We start from the raw sequence: 23951 nt of genomic DNA, 5'->3' as shown, positions 1-23951 counted from the left end.
TACTTGTTATCATGGAGCATTTCTCATTGGCACATACTATTATGGTGATCTAGAATATGTCACTTGATGGTGTGAATGGTCTTGAGGATATGGTCAATTTAGTGGTGAAGCGGCATTCTTGATTGGTTGCTTGCTTGAGTATAGTCCTCCTCTTACTTCCACACATTTGAAGGCATGGGGACCTTCCTTACAAACTTTCCTGTGTTTCTCTACCATGGTGCCCATGGTTTTATAAATCAATGGATGGTTTTGACTGATGGTTTATCCTTACAACACATGCTTTGTAGTGTTCCCAAACTAATTAATTTTGTTAAGAAGAATTGTTAAAATTGGCAACTAGGGCCAAACTCCATGTGGGTCATCTTATTAATGGAAGCTGATATTTTTCTTGCATCCCTCTCATCAAGAGGTGTAGGATTGATCTAAAGATCATCTGATTTCGATAAGTATTCATGGAGATATGAATTTATTTGTGTTATGGGGCAATTCGTCGAGGTTGGCCAGCTACCAAATAACCCCGTCTTGTGCTCTACGTTTTAGTATAAATAGAAGAGGACTTTAAGTCATTTGACACACACTCTTGTGATCTCCCTTCATCCTGTTTTGGGTTTGATGAAGATGAGATCTAGAGGGAGTGCCCTAGGATATACACTGCCCTAAGATAACATGCCCTAGATCTAAATGCAGCATGGAAGAAGCCTTATTGTTATCATGGAGAAACAAATCCCTAACGTTGAAGCTCCCTAAACGCAGTCATGGAACAAGGGTTCTAATGTTGTCATGCCCTAAATGCAGAGAGACCTAAGCTCTGTCCTAAAGGAGTCATGGCTGCAGCCTAACGTTGTCATGGTGATGACCCTATGGAGATGACCTTAATGCAGTCTCATAGCTACGACACTTAAGGTTGCCCTAGGCCGCAATCCATGAAGGTATGTATGCAGCAAGAAGGGATTCATATCTAGCCCTAGTTGTTGTCCTATATTACCCTAGCCGCAGTCCTAAAGGATGAGCTAAGATGCAGAGCGAGAGGCCTTAACCAGCAGCGTGTGAAGACCTAATCCGAAGTTCAAAAGAGCCCTAATTGATGTTCAAAGCATGACCCTCATACACAGTCAAAGACTTCTATAGGCTAGCAGAAAAATTAGTTTGTAAAGCTCTTATATGCAACAAGCAGAAGGAGCCTTTTGATAATGAAAAGGGTCTCTATTCTAAGACCAAGAGTAGTGGAACTTCCAGCGTGGAAGAGGAGGACTATCATTGTTTAGACGCTGTCATGGAGGAAGTCTTATTACGCAGCTCTTATCTGCAGTTAAGAGAGCCTCATTAGTAGTCTTGTATTGCTGTCATGATTTGTTGTAAATGACAACGTGGCCTAATTAAGGATTGTCTAGTTTGGGTCTGCTTGAAGGAATCTGGAACTATAGCCTCGCTGCTTTGCTAGGCTGCAAGCCATAGCAAGTAGCTAAGGCTGATATACATTTGCAGCATGATGGAGCAACAAAAGTATTGTAGCAGCATGATGTAGCAACAAGGTATTGCAGCATGACGGAGCAACAGAAGTATTGCAGCAGCATGACGGAGCAACAGAAGTATTGCAACAGCATGATGTAGCAACAAGGTATTGTAGCATGATGATGATGATGTATTGAGTATGCCTTGAGTGTATGATTGGGTGAAACACAGTGACAGGTGCAACTGATGATGAAGTGAAGCATAGCAGTCATTGAGTACAGATCAGTGATGGTGCAACTCGGTGAGGTGCAGCAAGTGGACAAGATGCAGCACTATGATAGGTGAAGGAGTCACCTTGGAGAATCAATTGAAGCAGCATGTCTTCAACTGATCTCATGTAGATATAGAAAGTCAGTGTGTTGACTTCTGTTGTAAATGTACTATCTCTCTCTCTCTGTTGAACAATTGAAGAACATAGAAGAAGAATTGATCAAGGGTTTCCCCACATTGGGGTTTGTCCCTGGCTAGCACCACATCTTGTGTCCTCTTGTCTTGGCTTGTCTTCTGTGATTTATGTTTATGTTCTATCTGCAGTTTACTTTAATGTTGATGTGATTGCTAATCTAGAAAAGATATTGAGCTAACTGTGAAAATTGAAATAAATTGCTCTAAGCATAGAACATACCTAAAATTAACATGGTATCAGAGCTAAGGTGAAGGCAATGCCCAAGCAAGAGTGAAAGAGAAATCACCGAAGACAGTTGGGAAAGGAAAAAAAGGATCAATGGATTCCTCATCCCTCTTCAAATTCACCTAGGGTGAAATCGAAGCAGAGAACATTATTAGAATGGCGCAGCGGAAGTTTCTGATGGCCTACCTAAAAATCACTTCAATGGGATGTCCAGATCTAAGGCTGGAAGGAAAGGCAGATGCCTTGGTTGTAATAAGTTCGGCCATTATGCGGAGTGTCTGAGGTAGGGACACACCACTTGATGATGATAACAATCATTCCAGGGACATCTTCAATGATTAGAGGAATGACAGGTAATGCAGGTCATCAAGGAAACAACCGACTCTTCAGAGAAAGCAAGGAACCCCAAGTATGAAGAATCAAATGTTGATTCTGATAAGATAAAGAAGCGTTATTCTGTATTGGCCCTCTCCTTTAGATTCTTTGGGAATCTGGCTTATTGATCTTAGCGCTTCAAGGCACCTCATCAGATAGAAGGGTGTTCTCCCGAATTTGGTAGAGGCGGAAACAACCGTGGGATTATACTTGGAATCAATGCCACCTATCCCAAAACGGGTGTAGGAAATGTTACCCCTCAATTGAATGAGGGTAACTCTATTCATTTACAAGAATCTCTGTTATGTACCTAATCGCAAGAAGAACCTGGTGCCCATCTCGAAAATGGAAGTCAAAGGTTTCAGGGTGGCATACATCGATGGAAAGGTACGTGTTAAAAAATTGAATTTTCAAAGATGCTTTTTCTCATGGGTTCAGGGTTGGCAATTTGTATCAAGTTGTAGGATGGTCCATTGGGGATCATGTCAATTGACATATCACATCTATAACACCGGAGGTCTACCTATGGGGCTCTACCTGATGTGAGTCAAATGGTGATAGGGATGCCTGAATTCAAGAAGAGCATGAAGGTACATGTCTGAGATGTACCGAAGGAAAATCTTATAAGGGGACCATTCCCCTCATGCAGCAGGTCAACAGGTTTGGAACAACCCGAGTTTGAGATTCATGATTGGGAATCTCATGTATACAGGTGGAAGAAAGCCCTCTATGGCTTGAAGCAAAACACCCCGGGCGTAGTATGAGAGGATTGATAGCTGTCTGATGAAGTTGAGATTCACTAAAAGCGAAACTGATCCAAACCATTACCCAAAGGTTGTGGATGATAGACCTCTCATAACGACACCTTATGAGAACGACCTATTTCTGACAGGTGCAGACCCTCTCATTTGCAGAAGAAGTAAGAGGGAGTTGGATTCCGGATGTGAAATGATAAACTGCAAGCCCGTGACTACCTCGAGGATCTTAACTTTCAGAAGTTATATGGTATGATGTCGGACCAGATTTGGGAAATGAGACTGAGTTTCATAAACTCATTCACATTGATGTTCTTGGTGAACTTCTCTCCGGACATATGTTTTGCAGTTAGCATGGTGAGCTCATATTTGGTTGAGCCTCACTGGATTGGTGCCAAGAATCTTCTGAGATATCTACGGGGCACAATCTCTCATGGATTGAGATACACTGCCGGAAATATGAAACTGCATGATTATTCGAATGCTGACTGGGGAGGCAGTGTGGAGGATCACTAGAGCACTTCTCAGTGCTGGCTCTCTTTGGATTCTGCTTCGATATAATGGATGAGCAGGAAGCAGAAGTCGGATGCTATAAGCACCGTCGAGACCGAATACATAGCTACGAGTATGATCTCGTGTGAAGCTGCATGGTTGTAGAAGCTCTTAAGTGAGTTGTTTGTACACATGATGAATACCATTATGATTCTCTGTGACAACCAGGGGGACTCGATTATTGAGGAATCTCGTATTTGATGATTGCTCCCGCAGATAGACATCAGATACTGCCTTATCTGGGATATGGTAAATTGATGAGCGAGGAGGATCCATCGCATTGAGACTAATGTACAGGTCGCAGACACTTTTTCAAAGCCTCAGGAAATATCAAATCTGTGATTTTCCCAAACGACTTGGAGTCGTTGAGAGACCTTTGTAAAAGGGTCCTGCATGTTGCATACATTGAGCTTTGGGAGCTCTGGGGGGCTTAGGGTACTTATTGGAGCGACATGTGACCACAGGGTGACTCACCATCCCCTTGTGGTGCACTATGTACAGGGCAAAAAGTTCAACCTTCCCCTGTGACACCCCATGGCGACTGTGGAACAGGATGATTAGTTCTCTTGTGGGCCAGGATGATTCATTCTCTGTGGCGACTGTGGAACAGGATGATTAGTTCTCCTGTAGACCAGGATGATTAGTTCTTCGTGGCATCCACTGGACAAGATGATTCGTTCTCTTGTGGACAGGATGATTAGTTCTCCTATCGAAGCATCTTACCCATGCAATCTGGGACTCATGGGAAGTACCTCTCATCTGATCAATGAGTAGGCAAATGAGGATAGGGATCATAGTAGTACTATCGATGGACGCATCGTTGTATCTACCGTACTCCCTATGCTAGGATGACCTCCATTGATCTGGGATTAGTATGAGTGGTTTGAGACACTCTCTTGTGATATTGATCTGGGATCAATAAAACTAACTTCGGGTCAGTAAGAGTGATGTGACACACTCTCTTCAGATGAAACTGACTTCGAGTCAGTAGAGAATGGTATGAGACTTTCTCAATCAATTCTTCTTCTTCATGGTTTAGCAAAATAGAGTAGAGCAGAGCAGAGCAGTGCAGGGCACCAATGGCAGAAATAGTATAGTTGGACATATGAATCAGCGGATGGAGTTCTCCCTAGTTGAGAGGGAGTGTTAAAATTGGAAACTAGGAACAAACTCCATGTGGGTCATCTTATTAATGGAAGATGATATTTTTCTTGGAACCCTCTCATCGAGAGGTGTAGGATTGATCTAAAGATCATCCAATTCCGATAAGTATTCATGGAGATATGAATTTATTTGTGTTATGGGACAATTCATCAAGGTCGGCCAGCAACCAAATAACCCCCTCTCGTGCTCTATGTTTTAGTATATATAGAAGAGGACTTTAAATCATTTGACACACACTCACTCTTGTGATCTCTCTTCATCCTATTTTGGGTTTAATGAAGATGAGATCTAGAGGGAGTGCCCTAGGATATACACTGCCCTAAGATAACATGCCCTAGATCTAAATGCAGCATGGAAGAAGCCTTATTGTTATCATGGAGAAACAAAGCCCTAACGTTGAAGCCTCCTAAATGCAGTCATGGAACAAGGGTTCTAATGTTGTCATGCCCTAAACGCAGAGAGACCTAAGCTCTGCCCTAAAGGAATCATGGCTACAGCCTAACATTGTCATGGTGATGACCCTATGGAGATGACCTTAACGCAGTTTCCTAGCCACAGCACTTAAGGTTGCCTTAGGCTGCAATCCATGAAGGTATGTACGCAGCAAGAAGGGATTCATATCTAGCCCTAGCTACTGTCCTATATTACCCTAGCCACAGTCCTAAAGGGTGAGCTAAGACGCAGAGCGAGAGGCCTTAACTAGCAGCATGTGAAGGCCTAATCCGAAGTTCAAAAGAGCCCTAATTGATGTTCAAAGCATGACCCTCATACACAGTCAAAGACTTCTATACACTAGCAGAAAAATTAGTTTGTAAAGCTCTTATATGCAACATGCAGAAGGAGCCTTTTGGTAATGAAAAGGGTCTCTATTCTAAGACCAAGAGTAGTGGAACTTCCAGTGTGGAAGAGGAGGACTATCATTGTTTAGAAGCTGTCATGGAGGAAGTCTTATTACGCAACTCTTATCTGCAGTTAAGAGAGCCTCATTAGTAGTCTTGTATTGATGTCATGATTTCTTGTAAATGACTAATTAAAAATTGTCTAGTTTGGGTCTGCTTGAAGGAATCTGGAACTATAGCCTAGTTGCTTTGCTAGGCTGCAAGCCATAGCAAGCAGCTAAGGCTGATATACGTTTGCAGCATGATGGAGCAACAAAATTATTGTAGCAGCATGATGTAGCAACAAGGTATTGTAGCATGATGATGATGATGTATTGAGTATGCCTTGAGTGTATGATTGGGTGAAACACAGTGATAGGTGCAACTGATGATGAAGTGAAGCATAGCAATCGTTGAGTACAGATCAGTGATGGTGCAGCTCGATGAGGTGCAGCAAGTGGACAAGATGCAGCACTATGATAGGTGAAGGAGTCACCTTGGAGAATCAGTTGAAGCAGCATGATCTCATGTAGATATAGAAAGTCAATGTGTTGACTTCTGTTGTAAATGTACTATCTCTCTCTCTCTCTCTGCTAAACTATTGAAGAACATAGAAGAAGAATTGATCAAGGGTTTCCCCACATTGAGGTTTGTCCCTGGCTAGCGCCACATCTTGTGTCCTCTTGTCTTGGCTTGTCTTCTGTGATTTATGTTTATGTTCTATCTGTAGTTTATTTTAATGTTGATGTGATTGCTAATCTGGAAAAGATATTGAGCTAACTATGAAAATTGAAATAAATTGCTCTAAGCATAGAACATAAGCTAAAATTAACAAGAATTTCAGGTTTTGTAATTTTGGCAATTAGGGGATATTTTGACCCACAACTTAGGAGAATGGAGAAATCAAAGGAAGATTTGATTTTTGGGTAAAGAGAAGGCCCCACTTTAGAAAAAAGGGAAAAAAAATTTGGAGTTGGTGGAATGTGGGGGCCACCCCTCAAGGAATATGCACCCCTTGGAGGAAAAATCGATTTTGTGAAGGGAGGTCAAAATATTTGGAGGGACCCACAAGGAAAGGTAAGGCAACAATTATAAATAGAAGGGTGAGGGCAGCAATTGGCACCTTTTGCTAATTTGACTTTTACATCATTGTTGCTCAAGTTGTTTAGTTAGGTCACATGGTGTTGTTCAGCACCATATATTTCTAAGGGGAAATATCACTCTTTATTCGGTGGACTTCGACTACCACCCTAGGGGAGCATTGCCATAACTCCTTAGAGACTTTCTGGAGCAGATTTCAGGAGGTTCGAGCTGCTTTGTGGAGCAAACTGAGCACAGAAAAGAGGAGCCACACATTCTTGTGGGGAGGTATACTAGTGGAGATAGTTCTGGGTTTTGGCAGGCCCAATCCTTGGTCAATTTGCAGTGAAATTCAGGTGGATTTGTGGGCTAAGAGAGTGCTCACTGCCCAGGTTGAATTATTCTTCTTGGGGCCTGCGCAGAAGGAGTTCTGGACTATGCAGTTCTTTGTGGGGGTTGATTGTGGGGAAGTTTTGGCTGGGGATGTTGGAGTTGGCTTGCTAGGAGGTGCAAGCACTGTTGAAGGAATTTTCTCAGCATTTTGGAGGGGTTATAGAGGCTGATTTCCTGTAGGACAAATTTCCTAGTCAATGGAGGAGCTCACAAGAAATGGGGGTGATTTTGGAAGGTTAGAACTAGACCAAACCCTTTTTGGGTTTTTATGGGTATTTGGAGGAGAGGCCTCGGTTAAGTTTGCATAATTTTTTGGGTAGTATTTAGGCTAGAAATCCCCTTTTTGTTCAGCAGTGCAATTTACTTCTCAGCTGGTAATTGTACCATTTTGTGGGTTTTTCAAGTGGTTGGTCTGGGGCAGATTCCTTTTTGGGTTTGGTTGAGTATTTTTGGGAGAAGCTATAGTTGCATTTTCAGGCAATTTCGGGCACCACAGAGGGTCATTCTTAGCATTTCAAGTGCAGCATCAGTTGCCAATTTTTGGGTCTACGCAGAAGGATATTGGGTTGAAGTTTCCTAGCTCTTGGGGGTCATCTCTTCCACCTGGGTTTGCTCCAGCTTGCTTATGCAAGCCCAGGTTCACTTGTTCCTTGCTATATGTACTCTTTACAGTTCATAATTTAATAAAATGGCTCAGCTTATTTGCCCAGTTTCTTAGTGCGTATTTGTGACATTATTTGTTATAGCCTAGTTCATGTGTCTGTTAATAGCTGTAAATTTCAATTTAGAATATTACATGCTTTTGAATTATATTATTCTTAGTTTGGTGAGGATGTGCCATCTTACATGCACAATCTCTAGGGTGAATTGCTTATATTATATATTGGAGGAGATGCATCGATACATGTGTCTCTAACCACTTTGCCACACCTCTCAAGGGAACACTATTATTTAATGATGGGAGGTTACAACTACTCTTACACACTCTTCAAGGGCACATCCCTCATTGTCCATTTCATATCATTTATGCTTAGTCAACATGCTCACATAGCCACCTGCCATCACACATCTCTAGAGCACATCGCTTGGGCAGTTGGTGTGGCACATGTATTGAGAAGATTTGACAATTTTGGCACATATATTGAGGTCACATTGTTGGGAGGTGTTATTGGTTGGATATGCATGTTTATGGACTATTACCCACCAAAAGTAGGTAACCCATAGGAAAAAAAATTCTCCTCATTGGAGAGCCAACAACCCCATGATGGTCATCAAATAGCTTCATGCCAGAGTTCTCCACTAATTGCTCCGATCATTTCTCTCACCCATTTAGCATTCTTCTTGAATGAAGGTGGGACATCTATCAGCAGGTACTCTAACCTTTTTAGCAATCATGTTATTTAATTTATGGTCATATTAATATGAATCCAGGGGAAAATGGGGAGAATTAGATGATTGACCACTCTTGATTGTATCCTTGTTCCCACACTTCACCAAGGAGGTTAACCTTTGACTCTCTTCAAGTGGGACATCCTCTAAGGCCTTATGGTTTAGGAGGGCCACTAAGATGGGGGCACTAATTGATATAGCACGTCCATGGTAAACCATACATACCCTTTTCCATGCTTCACCATTTTTTATCTCCATAATTTAGGTGGATTGCCATCAGTCATTGGTATTGGCACCCTATATCCACATCCTTGAGTAAGGGTCCGAAAACTTGGCCTTAGAGGTTGATACAACTGAAAGAACAATAAAAGCATACAAATCCACATTAGAAAGAAAATGTAAAATACAAAAGATGGTTGGGACATATTAAGCACGTGAGAAAAATCCTAGCTAATCCTCCTCATCGAACATCAATCAAGTCTACTGAGTCTATGCTCAAGCCCTTAGGCCATACAAGAAGCTAACCATCTGGCAACTGGAGCAAAAATCTCCCCATAGTCCACTCCCTCTTACTGAGAGAACCTTTTGCCACAAAACCCACTTGTATGCGCCATCTGATGTGTGAATCATCGCCTTGGCACCCTCCACAATGGACCTATTCTTCCTTTACCCATTCAAGAGGCCATGGAAATGAAAGGAAAAAAAAAATCATAAGCAAGAAAAAATACAAGGACAAGAGGTTTGCTAAAAAATAAAAGTAATAATAATAATAATCAAGGGAGAAGAAATATAAAGTACTTATCTCTTGATCTGAGGATTGTAGGGAATTGTCAACTTCCTCTAAAAAATATGTAAGAGAGTCTCAAAAACTTGTCATATGCCTTGTCCACAAACCAAACATCACTACTATTGGTAATAGTTTCTAAAGGAAAAATTCCTTTGACTTCTTCTGAGGTGGATGCTCATCATCATCATCATCAACATTGGTTGTTGATGCATGTTGCTTTCCCTTCCTTTTCTTCTCAGGACACTAAGAAGCATAGTGTCCAAAATCATGACAAATGAAGCACTTGGCCTTTGACATATCCTTCTTCTTCTAACCCTTCACATGAGCTGGTCTTCTACCTGTATTCTTCTTATCAAACTTTCCAAAGTTTCTTCTTCCTTTTCCTTTCCTTGTGTGAGTTGTGAAAGCATGAGTTTCTTCATCCTGCAGATTTTGCAAGCTATTCCTGGATGATAATCTAGTTTCCTCTTAGACACAACCAATCCATAACTTATCAAACTTGGGTATTTTTTCTCGTGCACAAATTCCCTAAATAAATGGCTCCCATGAGGAGGGAAATCCATTAAGAGTCATTATAACAAGCTATGTATCATCAATGGTATTTGCAATGGTTATAAGCTCATCTTTGATCTGGGAGACTCTCATAAGATATGAGACAATAGAATCTGATCTAGTCATCATGACATTACAAGAGATGATTTCTCAAGGTTAACTTCCTACTAGTGTTGTTGCTCTCATACAATCCTCCTGAGCGTGATATACTTCTTTGGCAATCTTCAATGCAACAACATGAGGAATCAAGTGGTCCTTTAATCTACTAAGTTTCTCTTTGCCTTGCCTTCATTCTTCTTATACTTGGCTTTCTCCTTAGCTCCCTCTGGCTCTGGAATGTCTTTCTCCACATGATCTTGAAGCTCATTCTCTTCCAAGATAAGGAATATCCTAGTCTACCAAGATTTGAAGTTTATGGCACCATCTAACATGTCTTCAACTTTGAGACTTGGTGCCATTTTTACAAGAGATCTCAAAACCAAGTTGTTGAACACTTCTCTTAGGCTGACTTCAATGGCTGCTCTTTCAACAAAGCTCTAATACCATGTTGAATTTTCTACAAGATGTAAAGTAGAATACGATTTTCTTCCAGATAATTATTTCCTAATGATTTCCAACCAATATATATTCCACTACTATCATTGAATAATTACACTTCAAAAAAACTCAACAGTAAATGCAACAAAAATAGTAAAGATCATAGAAAGACCATGCACAATAGACAACAAATTTTACCATAGGAAACCCAACTTTGGGAGAAAACCCAGCTTTTTTCTTTAGGAGAAATTATTCTTCAGCAACATTTACAAGAATCAACAATTTTGTCTAGAAATTTGTGCCAATAATGCAAGTCAGAATACAAGTCAAACCTAGTCAATCTTCAACAAGTCAACATTGGTCGAACCAGCCAAAATATCAAAAATTCAACACTGGTCAACTTGGCCTAATCAACCTTCCAGTGGTGAAATTTCGGCCCTATGGTGAACCCTGCGATCAACTGTGGTATAGATTCTAATCAAACTGCAGCCAAATCAGCTCAGTGAAACATCGAAACTCAGTCAATTGATGCAATCAAATTCATCCTTCTATTCACTCGTGTGACTATCCAAGAATGCTAGTCAAACTTGTCCAAGAACTCAGTCTAAAACTCCTTCACATGTGTAGCCAAGAGAGAGATAGAAAGATAGAAAGATGATCTCCAAAACAGTCTTCTTCATGCTCAGACTTTCTCTTCGTTGGTGGAGAAAAATGAAAGGTTACATCATCCATTTATACTAGTCAAATGGGGTGAAATAACCCAAGGGACACAACCCTTTACTCTCCTAGGCCAACTAGACTTTTTTGTGCTGACTTGTCATTCAAAATTTTAATTCTTCATAATTCTTCTAGGCCAATTTAGGCATGCGAGAATACCTCCTGATGCTCGACAAAAAAATCATAAATTCAGCCTCCCAAAAATGCTCTCGATTCCACCTGCACTCTTCCTCCTATACGCTACACTCTAGCAGAGCTACTCGCTCTAGAGAAAAATTGTTTTCTCTCCTTGTGTCTTCACCTCTTCCTTTAGCATGTCATGCCCCTTCTCAAATACATTTGTAACAAGGTGTTGCTACACAATTTTGCACAATTTTGGCTAAGGAAGAGAACCCATAATTTTTCACTTAGGGACTTAGGAGGTAATTCGACTTTATTTGGTAGCTAGTGGAATGTGGGGGCCACCCACATCAGAGTTTGAATTGGCCCATTTACCCACATGGGAGCTCGAATTAGCCCATTCGGATAGCTTGGAGGGAAAGTCGAATAGGTGGATGGAGGGGCCCACATGAGGCTAGGGAGGCCCAAGGAGTTATAAGGAGGGAGCAACTTTCATTTTGGATTCATTCTTACACCTTGCAATCAAAATTACTTGACTGTTCACTCTGCTGTTTAGCTGAGTCAATTGATTGTTTAGCCACGAATCTCTCAAGCAGGAGATTCAACCTCTACTTCGGGGACCATCTATGCCCGCCCTAAAGTGGCAGTTTCATAAGTATTTCAGGAGTTTCAGAAGTGTATTACAGCACTACCATTCAGCCACAACAGGGAGTGTGTATTTCTGGCTAGTTGGAGAATATGCAAGGGGAGTTTGGAGCTATCAGTGATCAAGCATTTGCCAGGAGAGTTAGAGGATTGGGAGAGCAGCGAAGGGCCAACCTTTCTTTTGAGTTTGGAGTCAGCAGAGCCAACATCCCAACAGTCTGATTTACAATTACCTAGGCCTGCGTAGAGAGTCATCACTAGGTTCAAGTGGGAGTTGGAGGAAGGAATTTTAGAGCTAGAGTTGGTCAGGAGAAGTAGGAGATCACTTGGAGGACCATTTGAGGAGGATTGTTGGATTTGGGAGAGTAGAGATTGACAGGATCAGTCACAACAACAAAATTCGAAATTGGAGGAGGGCCAAGTTGTGAAGGGTCAATTTTTCAAGGTTGGAACCAAGGGAAACCCTTTATGGGGTTTTCTGGGTTTTGGGCAAGGATCACACTCCTAAATTTATAGAATTTTCTGGGCAGATCTAAGGGGTCAAACAGGGGTCCCAACTCAGCCAGCAGCTAGAGGAACTAAGGGGAATTTGGGCCAAAATTCTGAGGTCAACATTTGACCAATTCCTTCGTGAGTTTTTCTGGGTTTAGGCCAAGGAGCAAGGAGATGAAACCTCATAATTTTCTGAGCACGGGAAGCAGTGATTCCAGCCCTTTGAAGTCATTCGACAGAGCAGTTTTCTGGGGTAGTGAAGTTCAGTTTGCTGCAGCAGTTGTAGCAGCCTTCAGTTCAACGTTTTCTCACCTAGGTTTTGTCATGCTTGTCCATTGAGACAAGCCCAGGTGCACCATTCTATTTTACTATTGTATTTGCTCTTGAAGAAGTAATAAAATGGCTCAACAATTCTCTATTTCCATTATTTCCATGGGTGCTATATGTATATTTTGTTTTTCTGTTTGCTAGATTGTTTGCATGCTTTATATATCATTTACATTCTTGTTTAGGAACATTACATAGGATTATTTTATAATCTTCATCAAGCCCAAATCCCTAACCCTAATCTCCCTTCTAGAAAATCTGGGAGATCAATGGTTGAGATCATTTCTAAGTCACTTGAATAATTTAATTATTTATCTTTAGAAATTGACTTAATAGTCCACAATAATTAATTGGCTTTAATTATTGTACTTTTCCTAAGTTAGACTTAGGAAAGAAGACATAAATAATTTACTAAACCAAGCAAGCACCTAAAGAGGCAATAAATCATTTTCTACATGCTAAGACACCAATCCTATGTAGCAGAACTTCTGAAGCTACCATGAGCTTCAATAGCAATATATTACGATAACTTTTTGCCTATTTTTGGAGGAGCATCCAAGCACAAGGCCGTGAATGATTTCCTCACTAGACTTTGAAACAATGGAATGGTTGAAAATAAAAATGCGAGGATTCATGCCATCCCCTTGGTCTGGTTGTTGTGGAGCCTTATTTGGTGATAAGTTGTACATTATAGGAGAGGAGAGGCGAAAGATGTGGTGCTTAGAAACATTGATATTTGATGTTGCAAAGATGACATGGTTCTATGTTGTAACATCACCATCCAGCTCTATTTTTAACAATCAAGGGTTCACCGTAGTGCTAATCCAGAGGAAGAAAGGGACATTTCTTATAGAATTTGGAGATTATAACAATGAACTTTGAAATGAGGTCTAAGTGTTAATGAGTACACCACCTGAGGCGGCCCTGCAGAGTTCTACAGTCACTGCAAAGAAATCATTGCAAGTGGAACATTCATTGAAGGATACACAAGAGCATACCCCTCATGGGCTCGTACCAAGGTGGCAAGTCAAACATTTCCTTACTCTTGTATCAGCATTGCAAACTTGCAAGACACCACTTGACATCTGCTACAGACCATCATAGCTCTAGTAACAATTCTCTGAGAGAAGTATCTATTGCGGAACATATTGTTGATGTTGCAGGTATCATACCTCTTCACAAGCACTTTCAACATGAAGATGAGCTTGCTGCAGAGTCGACAGTTCAAAGAAATTCCAATAGAAGTGAAAATGAACTTGTAGATCAATCTCTCACAGAGAATATGGGTGTACAATCTAGCAAATATTTCGAGAGGGTGGAATGCTCCAAAATGACAAGTGGGGTACTATCAAGTCCTGTAGCTTGCTCGAAGGTTTCTTTTGAATTAGAAAATTTAAGAAGAATGCCAAGAAAGGAGGAAGAAAGCAGACAAACAAAAAAGAAGAAACACCTTGGCAAGTCTCATGTCAAAATGGGGAAGGTTTGGAAGTTCCTTGTCCTTCTGGCAGATGTGGCTAACTTTCAAGGGAGGCTTTACCTAGCAATAGGAGTTAGTTAGGTCCAATTTCAGGAACGATGACTTTTATTTAGAGAATAATGAGGAAGTAATCAGTGTGGTAAGTCCAGGGATTTTTATGAGGGATGGTTTATATTATAGTGGATTGTTTCACGTTATGGCTGAGCGTGATAGTGATGCTGGGTTCAGTTGTGTTAGGATGGTACAGCAGATATATGTTGGAGCATTCTACAGGCATATTTGGGATCCTGGTATTGATATGCAAATTCTAGATTGCTTGAGGGCAGCAATATTGGGAAGAGAGGACTATAATGTCCCTTTTTGAATGATCACTTCTGAAGAATGACTCAGTAGTCTATTTGATTTCTGTAGGCTATAATCAGTAAAAAGGGTCTCAAATAATTTAATTGTTTAAATGCCGTTTAGGCGAAAAAACATGTAAATGTGACATTGAATAATTAAATTAAAAAGGTGTTATTAAGTAACTACGGAGAAAAAGCAAGGAAAACTTTATAAAGTCACTTTATATTATTTAATTGAGTGAGGTGAAAGGCAAAAGAAATGGACAAAGGGCAAACAGGTTATAAAACAGAGACCCATGGTATTCTGATGATAAAAGAGACATTGGAGCTCACTCTTGGAGCATGCTTGATTCTCTTATTGTTCTTTGGAAAGCTGTTGGCTTCAAATTGGATGAAACCCTAAGGGCATTCTGGTTTCGATAGTGAAAGATTCAACCCTAGCTAGTAAGTTGGAGAGATCATTCTGGTTTCTCACCTTGGACATATAGGAGATTCAATTTTGGTTGGTTTCAATGGAAAAACAAATCCATGGTCCACCCTAGCTGATCAATAGGAAAGATAACTCAGATCTTTCAAAGGTACTTGTTGCCGAAGATCCATCTCATTGCCAGACAGTGAAATTATTTGAGGAGGGTGTAGCAGTTATACTCAGTGATTTGAGGGTTTATTCACTTGTTTTGGCCAAGCCGTGGGTACAACCCAAGTTTGTGGAGTGTGGAGGATGCATTGTCATTTACAGGTTGCATTATCAGCATTTAAAGGGGCCGCTTCAGTTCAGATCTTGCTGCTCCTTCCCAGCACTATTTCTGAGTTCTCTCATCAAAGCAAGGCACTTTTTGCTGGTTCATGGCATAAAAAGGAGGATCAACCAACTATAACCAATCTATCCAGCATGATCTCTTTCAGCAGTTAGGAGAGGTGATATTCCAGCACTGTTATCATTCTCTTTCTCCTATCAAATCGTGCCACAGTCAAGGCTGTTCATGTGATTCCCAAAATTGATTCTTGTTCCTAAAAAAGGCTGCCTCAGCTTGTAATAAAAGACCAGATTAATGAAATAGGTCTGAATATATTTGCTGAGGGTTTTTCTGTGGTAATCTTTCTTGTGGTACATTTGCTATGTGATCATTGTGTTAGAAATATTTCCTATTTGATTACATGCAAAATGTTTGTCAACATGTCTACAAGATACAGGCTTCTTATTTGATTACATACAGAGGGAAGAAAGGTTTACATGCACAGTGTTTGACAAAATGTCTGAAAGATAAAATTCAAAGATTTTGCAAGTTTTGTCAGGATAATTTAGTAGGGGTTATTACATTATGGTTGACAAGAGCATGTTTAGATACTGATTGGGATATATAGATTATAATATAAGAGACAAACACAAAGCTTGGCAATGTGTATATGTCATTCTCAGCACATGCAGAAATACAAACAGTGATGTTCTATTATTCTTCAATCAGCATTATTCTCTTACCCTACTAACCAACAAATCTAAAAAGCAGAGACAAGAACATGCCTCACACAAGATGCCCAGCTACATACTATATTATGAAAATCATGATGACATGCAAATATTCAATTCTTCTCTCTTGAATGGGATTATGAACAGTCAGTTCTCCAACTATTTTAAGGAACAAAAAATTGTGAGAGACAATACCTCTCTAAGAGTTCTATAATCTTGCACGGGGTCATCTGCAGATGCATCAACTACGTGAACCAAAAGTTGAGTTCTGCGGAGGTGTCTTAAGAATGTTCTGCCAAGACCCTACATAAAATTATAACCTTAGTCTTTACAAACAAAAGATGCAAAAGGTATGGTAAAGCAAGTAGTAACAGAAATGTAATTATCTGGAAGCCTAAAGCAATATGATAAAAATGGACATACCTTCCCCAAATGGGCCCCTCTTATGAGACCAGGTAAGTCTGCCAATTTTGGACGAGATGAAAACCCCCAGGTTCCAAAATCAGGGTCCCCATCAAGACATCCAAGATTTGGCATCAATGTTGTGAAAGGATAATTTGCAATCTCCGGCTTTGCAAGTGTCACAGATGCCAAAAGAGAAGATTTTCCTGCATTTGGAAGTCCCTGAAAGAGAGAAAATAGAGTTTTCACTGTTATCAGACACAGATGGAGAGTTTCCTCATCACCTGTTAAAGTAACAACTTACAATAGAGTTACGACCTGGAAAAGAAGAAATCCAATCATTTCCATTTTATAAATAAGTCAGCTGAGAAACTAGACTATTGAATTACTTGAACAACTCTCATTAATTGTTTATGGCATGAAGCTGTAGAGCTCAACATGTGACAGATGCCAAAAGAGAAGACTTTCCTGCATTTGGAAGTCCCTAAAAAAGCTAAAATAAGAGTTGTTCACTTATCTTACACACCGATGGAGAATTTCCTCATTGCCTGTTAAAGGAACAACCTACAATATAGTTATGACTTGGAAAAGAAGAAATCCAAATTTTCTCCTTTTATAAATAAGAAGTCAGATGAGACACCACACTATACTTGAAGAACTCTCATTAGTTGTTCATGGCATGAGCCTTTGTGCCTGGGCATTGGTCAGCACTAAATGAGAAACAGTGCAGTGCTTTCATTTGTTGGGCATGATTCCAATGCTAGATATTCTGCTGTACATCATGGAAAGTGAGTAGGGTATGTGTTTATCTTAAGGAATTCTTTGATAGAATAATGACCAGTGTTAAATTTGTACAGACTTAGTGTTAGGCTAGATGTTAATGTGACATTAGACCAGTAGATAAAGCACATGCGAGTTAGTATTAAGAGATGCTCCCGTGCTTTTGGGAGATATGTTGCTATGTTCAAATCAATTTACATAAAGTCATCTTTTACAAAATTATCATCTCGCATCATGCATTAAGTTCTTTTTTGCTTTAATCTCTTTGCTTAACATAGTATCTGAGAAAAAAGAAGTCTAGAACCTGTGATTTCAGAGACCCTATTCAAATGGAATTGAAGACAGAGAACCCTCGAAAATGATAAGAAGTGTGCACTGATGAACCATTATTTTGACATCTTTTTGCCAAGGAAATGTCCCCTTTTGATCCTAATAATTTAATAAATATCCATTTTTCCTCCTTTTCATTACAAGTAAAGTCATTCCCTTATCCTTACAACAATATTGCTCAAGGTAAAAAGATTTACCATTTCTCTTCTTTTATTTCTTTCATGGGTGATTAGGGATGTGTGGAAAGATTAATTGTGTTGTTATAGATTATGGTGTGTAAAATGGCCTAACCAGACCTCTGAAGAGTGACAAGTCTCCAGGTCATTGCAAAAGGTTAAGCATCAAGCATATTCTCAAACAAGGTGCAAGGGTTTCATTGAAATCATTGTCTATAGGACAGCAAAGGAGTGTGGATGATGAGAATCTTTCCCTTGCCAGTCTGGCAACGAGAAGCAAAGGATATAGTAGTAGGGGTGATGATTCAACCTCACAACCAATGTTGCTCAACTCGTACTCGTAAAAGGTTTGTCTGGCTATTGACTCAACAACCCGTATAAAACTTGGGAACGACCCATATAAGACTCGTATAAGACTCGGCAAAATACAGAAAAACTTAAAATATGGTAAATTTTTAGCACAATAAAAAAAAATAAAAAAAAAATCGAATTTTGAGGGTCTCCACAGATCTTATGTGGGTCCTATGTGGGCCATATGTAGTTCTTCACAAGTTCAATGCGGGTAGCCGAGTTTTATGCAAGTTTTGGCGGGTACGAGTAGAAACCGTGGGTTATATGCAAGCAACCCATCTTGCTATAAAACCAGTGTTCCACGGGGTCGCGTCCCCCCACCTGGGGGTAGAGTTTCCTAGCTCCCATGCGCTCTGGGGACTTGGGGATGATTGGGGATCGTTTCCCCATGCTCCCAAAAAGCAGGGTACACACGGAAACTTGTAAGGGGGTGTTTCCTCGATTTTCGGGGTCGAATCCTCCAAATGGGGTTGTTTCCTAGGCGAAAGGGGTCGTGTGGGGTCATGACGAGCCATTTCCCTAGACAAAAATCACAAATTTTTTTAATGAAACAAAAAAATCCTAATTTTTATGAACCGACAAGGGTTTAAACTTTATTTTTAATCTTCATTTCACATTGTTTCATCTTTTTAGGATATCTCTCTGCTAGGTCGTCCTCTCGTCATTTCACATTTGCTTTTCTGTTTCAGACTTTAGTTTATTTTGAATCTTGATATATGATATATTAGACTTGAGTCTTGACTCTATAAAAAATTGACTCTTGATGTATCAGACTTGACTTTTATTTCAATATTCAGTATTCATAATTGGAACTTCAATATGGTTTAAAGTTTGAAACTTTAAACATTTATTTTCATTGTACATTGTCAGTAGTTGAGAAAATTCCTACACTCTGAAGGAACCTCTACTGCAGCAAATTTGAATCTATTTCACCTACTTGAATTTTAAATTACATTCATCCAGTTATTCTTATGAATATTGAAGCAAATTACTTATGAAGCCTAAACTAATTAAATATTTGATCGCATGAAAAAGAAAACAGAGCAAATAACAAGATACATAGGATACACTTATTTTTGGAGACAATAGTCCCCGGAAAAACCCAATGCGGGAAAACTGGAGCAGTGGTTCTGAGGATTTATTATTATGCACGACAAATATCTAAATACAAATCTACGATGCTCATCTAGCAATCCTTTACAGAGAAAATACTAGCGGAAAATCTGAGTGAGTTTTACCTCACTTCACCTAGCAAAATTCCGGTTGATCCGGCACAAGGCTGGCTAACCCCAACTATTTCTACATTGGCTCTACGTCAGCCTTGCGTCACCTTCTCTGCCCTCTGCGTCAGCTCTCCTGGATGTTCTGGCAGTTCCCGACAGTTCTAGCTATTCTCAGCAATTCTGGTTGTTCCCAGCAGTTCCAGCTTCTGCCCTCTGCGTTAGCCTTCTCGGTTGTTCCGACAGTTCTCGATAGTTCCAGTATTTCCCAGTAGTTCTGACTTCTGCCCTCTGCATCATATTTCCCGGTTGTTCTGACAATTCCCGACAGTTCTAGCTGTTCCGACTTCAGCGTGAGAGGCAACTTTTCTGCTCTGCTAGCTCTCTCCGCCTTTCTATCTGTATTCTCCGGAAAGTCCTTCTCTTGGATTCTCACTGCCCCTCTACTGCAAAATGATCACTTAATTCAAAATCCTTAGCAAACCCTACCCTAGGAATCAAATTCTTGATCAATTCGTTCTCTACATGTGTGTTTTCAAATGAACCCCAAGCCTCTATTTTATACTTGATCCGCCTTCTAGATCATTCTCACCCATATTTTGATTAATACCCATTAATATTTTAATTTCCCTATGTTTATACTTAGGAACTCCATTAAAAATATTAATTATTTTAATAAAATACAATCCGGGTGGAATTTCACCAAACAGTTTATGGGTTCTTTAAAACTCATGTGCCTTAGCCTCTCCACCAATTTTCAAGGCTAGAGCACTTCCGATGCTACGAAAAACTAACAATAGTTACATTGTACAGTTACAAACTTACATGTATGATGTATGATTATATGATATCATGCTTTTCATTTTAAATTTGTTTCAGACTTCAGTTATATGATTCATCGATTTATCATTTATCCTTCATGATGTAAGTGTTATATATTATATAATGATAAAGACAGTTACATTATAAATATTAAAATTTCAATGATATATCATATATTTATAAATTTTTAAGACCCCGACGTCCCCCCATGTTTCCTAAAAATTGGTGGGGAGATTTTGCATAGGCCGCTCCTGCGTATCCCCGCTCCCTCGCCCCCACATCCCGGAAACTTGGTGGAACATCGTACAAAACCCATCAAAACCAGTGAGTACTTGCAGGGCTTATAAGAGTCGTCCCACACTACTCACAACCTAAGAAGAAGAAGGACTTGACTAAGGTCAAGTGCTTTTCCGATCATAAGACACAACACTATGCTTCACACTGCCCATGTTGGAGAATCTAACTAGTTTTGGTCTTCATAATTTGTATTGTTACCCACCACCTGTGGGTAGTGCATATAGGAGAAATTTTCTCCTAGATGGTCCTCAGCCTACAGCTAGCAGACCCTTGTAGCCACCAAATAGCTCAATGTTCCATTGTCTCTACCACGTGAGATAGCCATGTGGTCCCTTGACCACTTGCCATGATTATATGTTTGAAGGTGGGCCTCCCAACCCCAAAGGTATGGCTTGTCATTGGTATAGTTGAGTAATTTTTCTTACTTGTCATGGGCACTTTTGGGCATGGATTGGTGGGGGCATTTGGCGGAAACAATGGGTTAGGTCTGTATTCTTGTCTCCACTTCCCGATTTCATGGTTACCCTTGTATCCTAGTCCCATGGGATCTCCTTTATTGGTCATTAGCTTTAGGGATGGCACTACATGGGAAATCCCGATTTTGGTCACGTGGTCTCGCTTCCCAATACCACCTACAATACTTCCCTTCCCTTCATTTTAGCCCCATTCATCTCCTTTCCCATCTAGGTCCACATCTAAGTCACATGACACGAGGACACGAGACACGGAGGACACGTTTTATATATATTTAAATATATATATATATATAGATATACTATATATATATATATAGATATTAATATTATATATATATATATATATATATACCGAAATATAGTTTTTTATCCATATTAAATTGCAAGTTGCAGCATATCTAATCAAATTAAAATATAATTACTTCTCAAAGTTCATAGTTCACTTTAAAAAAATAAATAGAATCAAAATTTACAACTTACAAGCACATAAGAAACTAAGTAGTAAGTACTTACTACTAATTATAAATTTAGAACTTAGATATTAAAACCATAAAATGCAGATTTTCCATTAAGTCATCAAAATCAAAATGTATCATTGTTCAGTGTTTACAATGTACATAGATAGATCATAGTAGATACTGACTCCTGAGAGAATGACAATGGAAAATAATTATGCACTGTCAAAGGTCACAATAATCTATCACTGTCATATATGTGTTTCACTGTTTTAAGAATTTTTCAATTTTAATTCAATATTCAGTTTGTTACAAATTGTTGGGGTGTCTTTGATGTGATTAATGACAAATTGTTAAAAGTTAGGAAAAACTGTAGCCACAGGTGACAGTACCCATGGTAACAAAGGAAATATACACAGTGAACTCCACAGCACTGACTTCATTTCACACAATAAGCATAGCTGCAGCCTGCATATATATATAAAAGGTGGTTTTTCATATTCTGTGGAAAGCTGAAAGTTTCAGCTATCAACTTGTTTGCCACGGGAGTCAGCGTTTGTAATCATACTCAGCTTTGTCAGCAGTCGAGTTTCTCATAGTTCTGTATTGAAGGAATAACTGAAGTTACATCTTAAAGGAATGGAGTAAGCTCTGAAGAATGGAATCCCACAAGCAGACAAGCTAGCAGTAGTAGCTATTGGTGGTAGGGAATCAATGTTAGATCAACATGTCTTAATGGTTAGCAATGCATAAATTCTCACTGACTTAATGGGATCAAGGTTCAACCGCTGATATGTTATAGCCTTTAAGGAATATAATACCCTGTCAGATATAAAGCAGCGACAACGAAATGTGCGTTTTGAAGTATGGGCACAGTGAATTTCAAATTGACACATTTAGCCAGTTAATAAAAAAACTGATGTGATACAAATTTTGAATCTCCAATGATTGGCAGAAAAGTGTGCTACATAGAGATTTCAGCCTTCAGGGAGTGCCTATTAACTTGTGAGTTTTCAACTGATGTAACATATCACTTTCGGATTTCCATTTTAGAAGAGAGGCTAATCTGCTGGAGTTTCAAATTTAGAGATTTAGTCAGGTAAATCTAGTGACTGCTCCAGACTTCAAATATAATGCTAACTTCAAAGATAAACACCCTGCTCGCAGCTCCACACGACAACTCCAGACGACAGCAGGACGAAAATAACCCGAAATAGACCAACGCGTAGGCTTTAAATTATGTTTTTTTCGCAGTACATATTCAACCTGTCGAAATACGTTAGGGCAACGTATTCTACCAACCAAATACGCATATTCGAAATTTAGGACACGACGGAAAACGTAGAATACGTATTCAAGTTTTCATGACACGTTGAAAATCGTATTCGACACGTATTAGGGCCGTTTTCGTGTCCAATACGTAAAATACGGGACACGGGACCCTAGGGGACATGTCCTGTGACTTAGGTCCACATGTGTCCACTTGGTCCACATAGGGTTAGCCTCCCCCTACCCTTGTCCACACCTTAGGTTGGGCCTAGAACGATGCCTCGAAGGTTGATGCAACTAAAAAGAAAATACAAAGCATAGTTTGACCACTCTCAACAGGAACTGTACCACAAAATGCAAAAGATGGCTAGGACATACAAATTTAGCACTTGGGCAAAAGCCAAACATGAGCTCTACCCCTTATCCATGGCCATCACCCTGGTTCCTATGGGCCCTAGATGAGCCCCCCTCCATCATTAAGGAACCCATTATTGTCCCAACCCCTAGTGGGCGATGAACTTCCCCACCTTAAGGGGGTATCCATTGCTACATATTACGCATCACGCTCTCATCCTCGGGAGCCACGAGTAGTTATAAAGAAAAATCAATGAAAGGCAAAAGGCATATGAAGAAGGGTGGAAAAACAAAGGTCGAGGTAACTCATGTACCACGATTTGCTCCCTCCTACACTTGTATTCCCAGGTGTGGGCTTCCCTTATTATAGCTACCCTTGCACCCTGACATGTGATCTAGATGATTCCCCTGATTCACACTCCATTCCATTATTATATCATTTGCCACCTAGCACTTGAAGGATGTACCATGCATCTGTCCCCCCTTTAAAAGATGAAACCACCTAATAGGGTCCTTGGTTAACCCCCTATTGAGCTTGAAGACACTTGTACATGCCAAAGCCCACTATGGAAGGGCATGCCACCATGAAGTGCCCCATTGATTCCATGACTTGTAAGCTCTTTTACTTGATTATTCTAATGGTTTGTTGTATTGGAAGGCAAGGGGACGCATTGGATCTTATGCAGGATTGTAGGTAGGTCTCCATTTGGGGCTTGGTCTCCCTATACGGGGTCCTAGCCCTCCAGAGGGCCACATTGGCACTTGTAGGTTGAGCGTTGAGAGCCATGGGCCTCCACCATAGCAGAGATTACTTCATGGATCCCCAA

General features: G+C 40.0%; 1 protein-coding gene across 3 annotated transcripts in view; it reads right to left on the bottom strand.

Annotated features, from left to right (window-relative positions):
• The window catches only part of LOC149141551 (putative GTP-binding protein OBGC2), a 396755-nt gene that overhangs the window by 67114 nt on the left and 305690 nt on the right, over nt 1–23951 (bottom strand). For all 3 annotated transcript variants that reach the window (XM_089449015.1, XM_089449017.1, XM_089449016.1), the window contains exons 6-7: nt 16616–16816; nt 16388–16495 (exon numbers count right to left, since the gene is read on the bottom strand). In XM_089449015.1, coding sequence (XP_089305141.1) covers nt 16388–16495; nt 16616–16816 — 309 coding nt within the window. The remainder of the gene's footprint in view (nt 1–16387; nt 16496–16615; nt 16817–23951) is intronic.

Source organism: Pinus tabuliformis, chromosome X (genome assembly GCF_031772625.1).
Source record: "Pinus tabuliformis cultivar Carrire ecotype Pingquan chromosome X, CPIR1, whole genome shotgun sequence".
Classification (NCBI taxonomy): domain Eukaryota; kingdom Viridiplantae; phylum Streptophyta; class Pinopsida; order Pinales; family Pinaceae; genus Pinus; species Pinus tabuliformis.
This window is presented reverse-complemented; position numbering and strand designations above follow the sequence as displayed.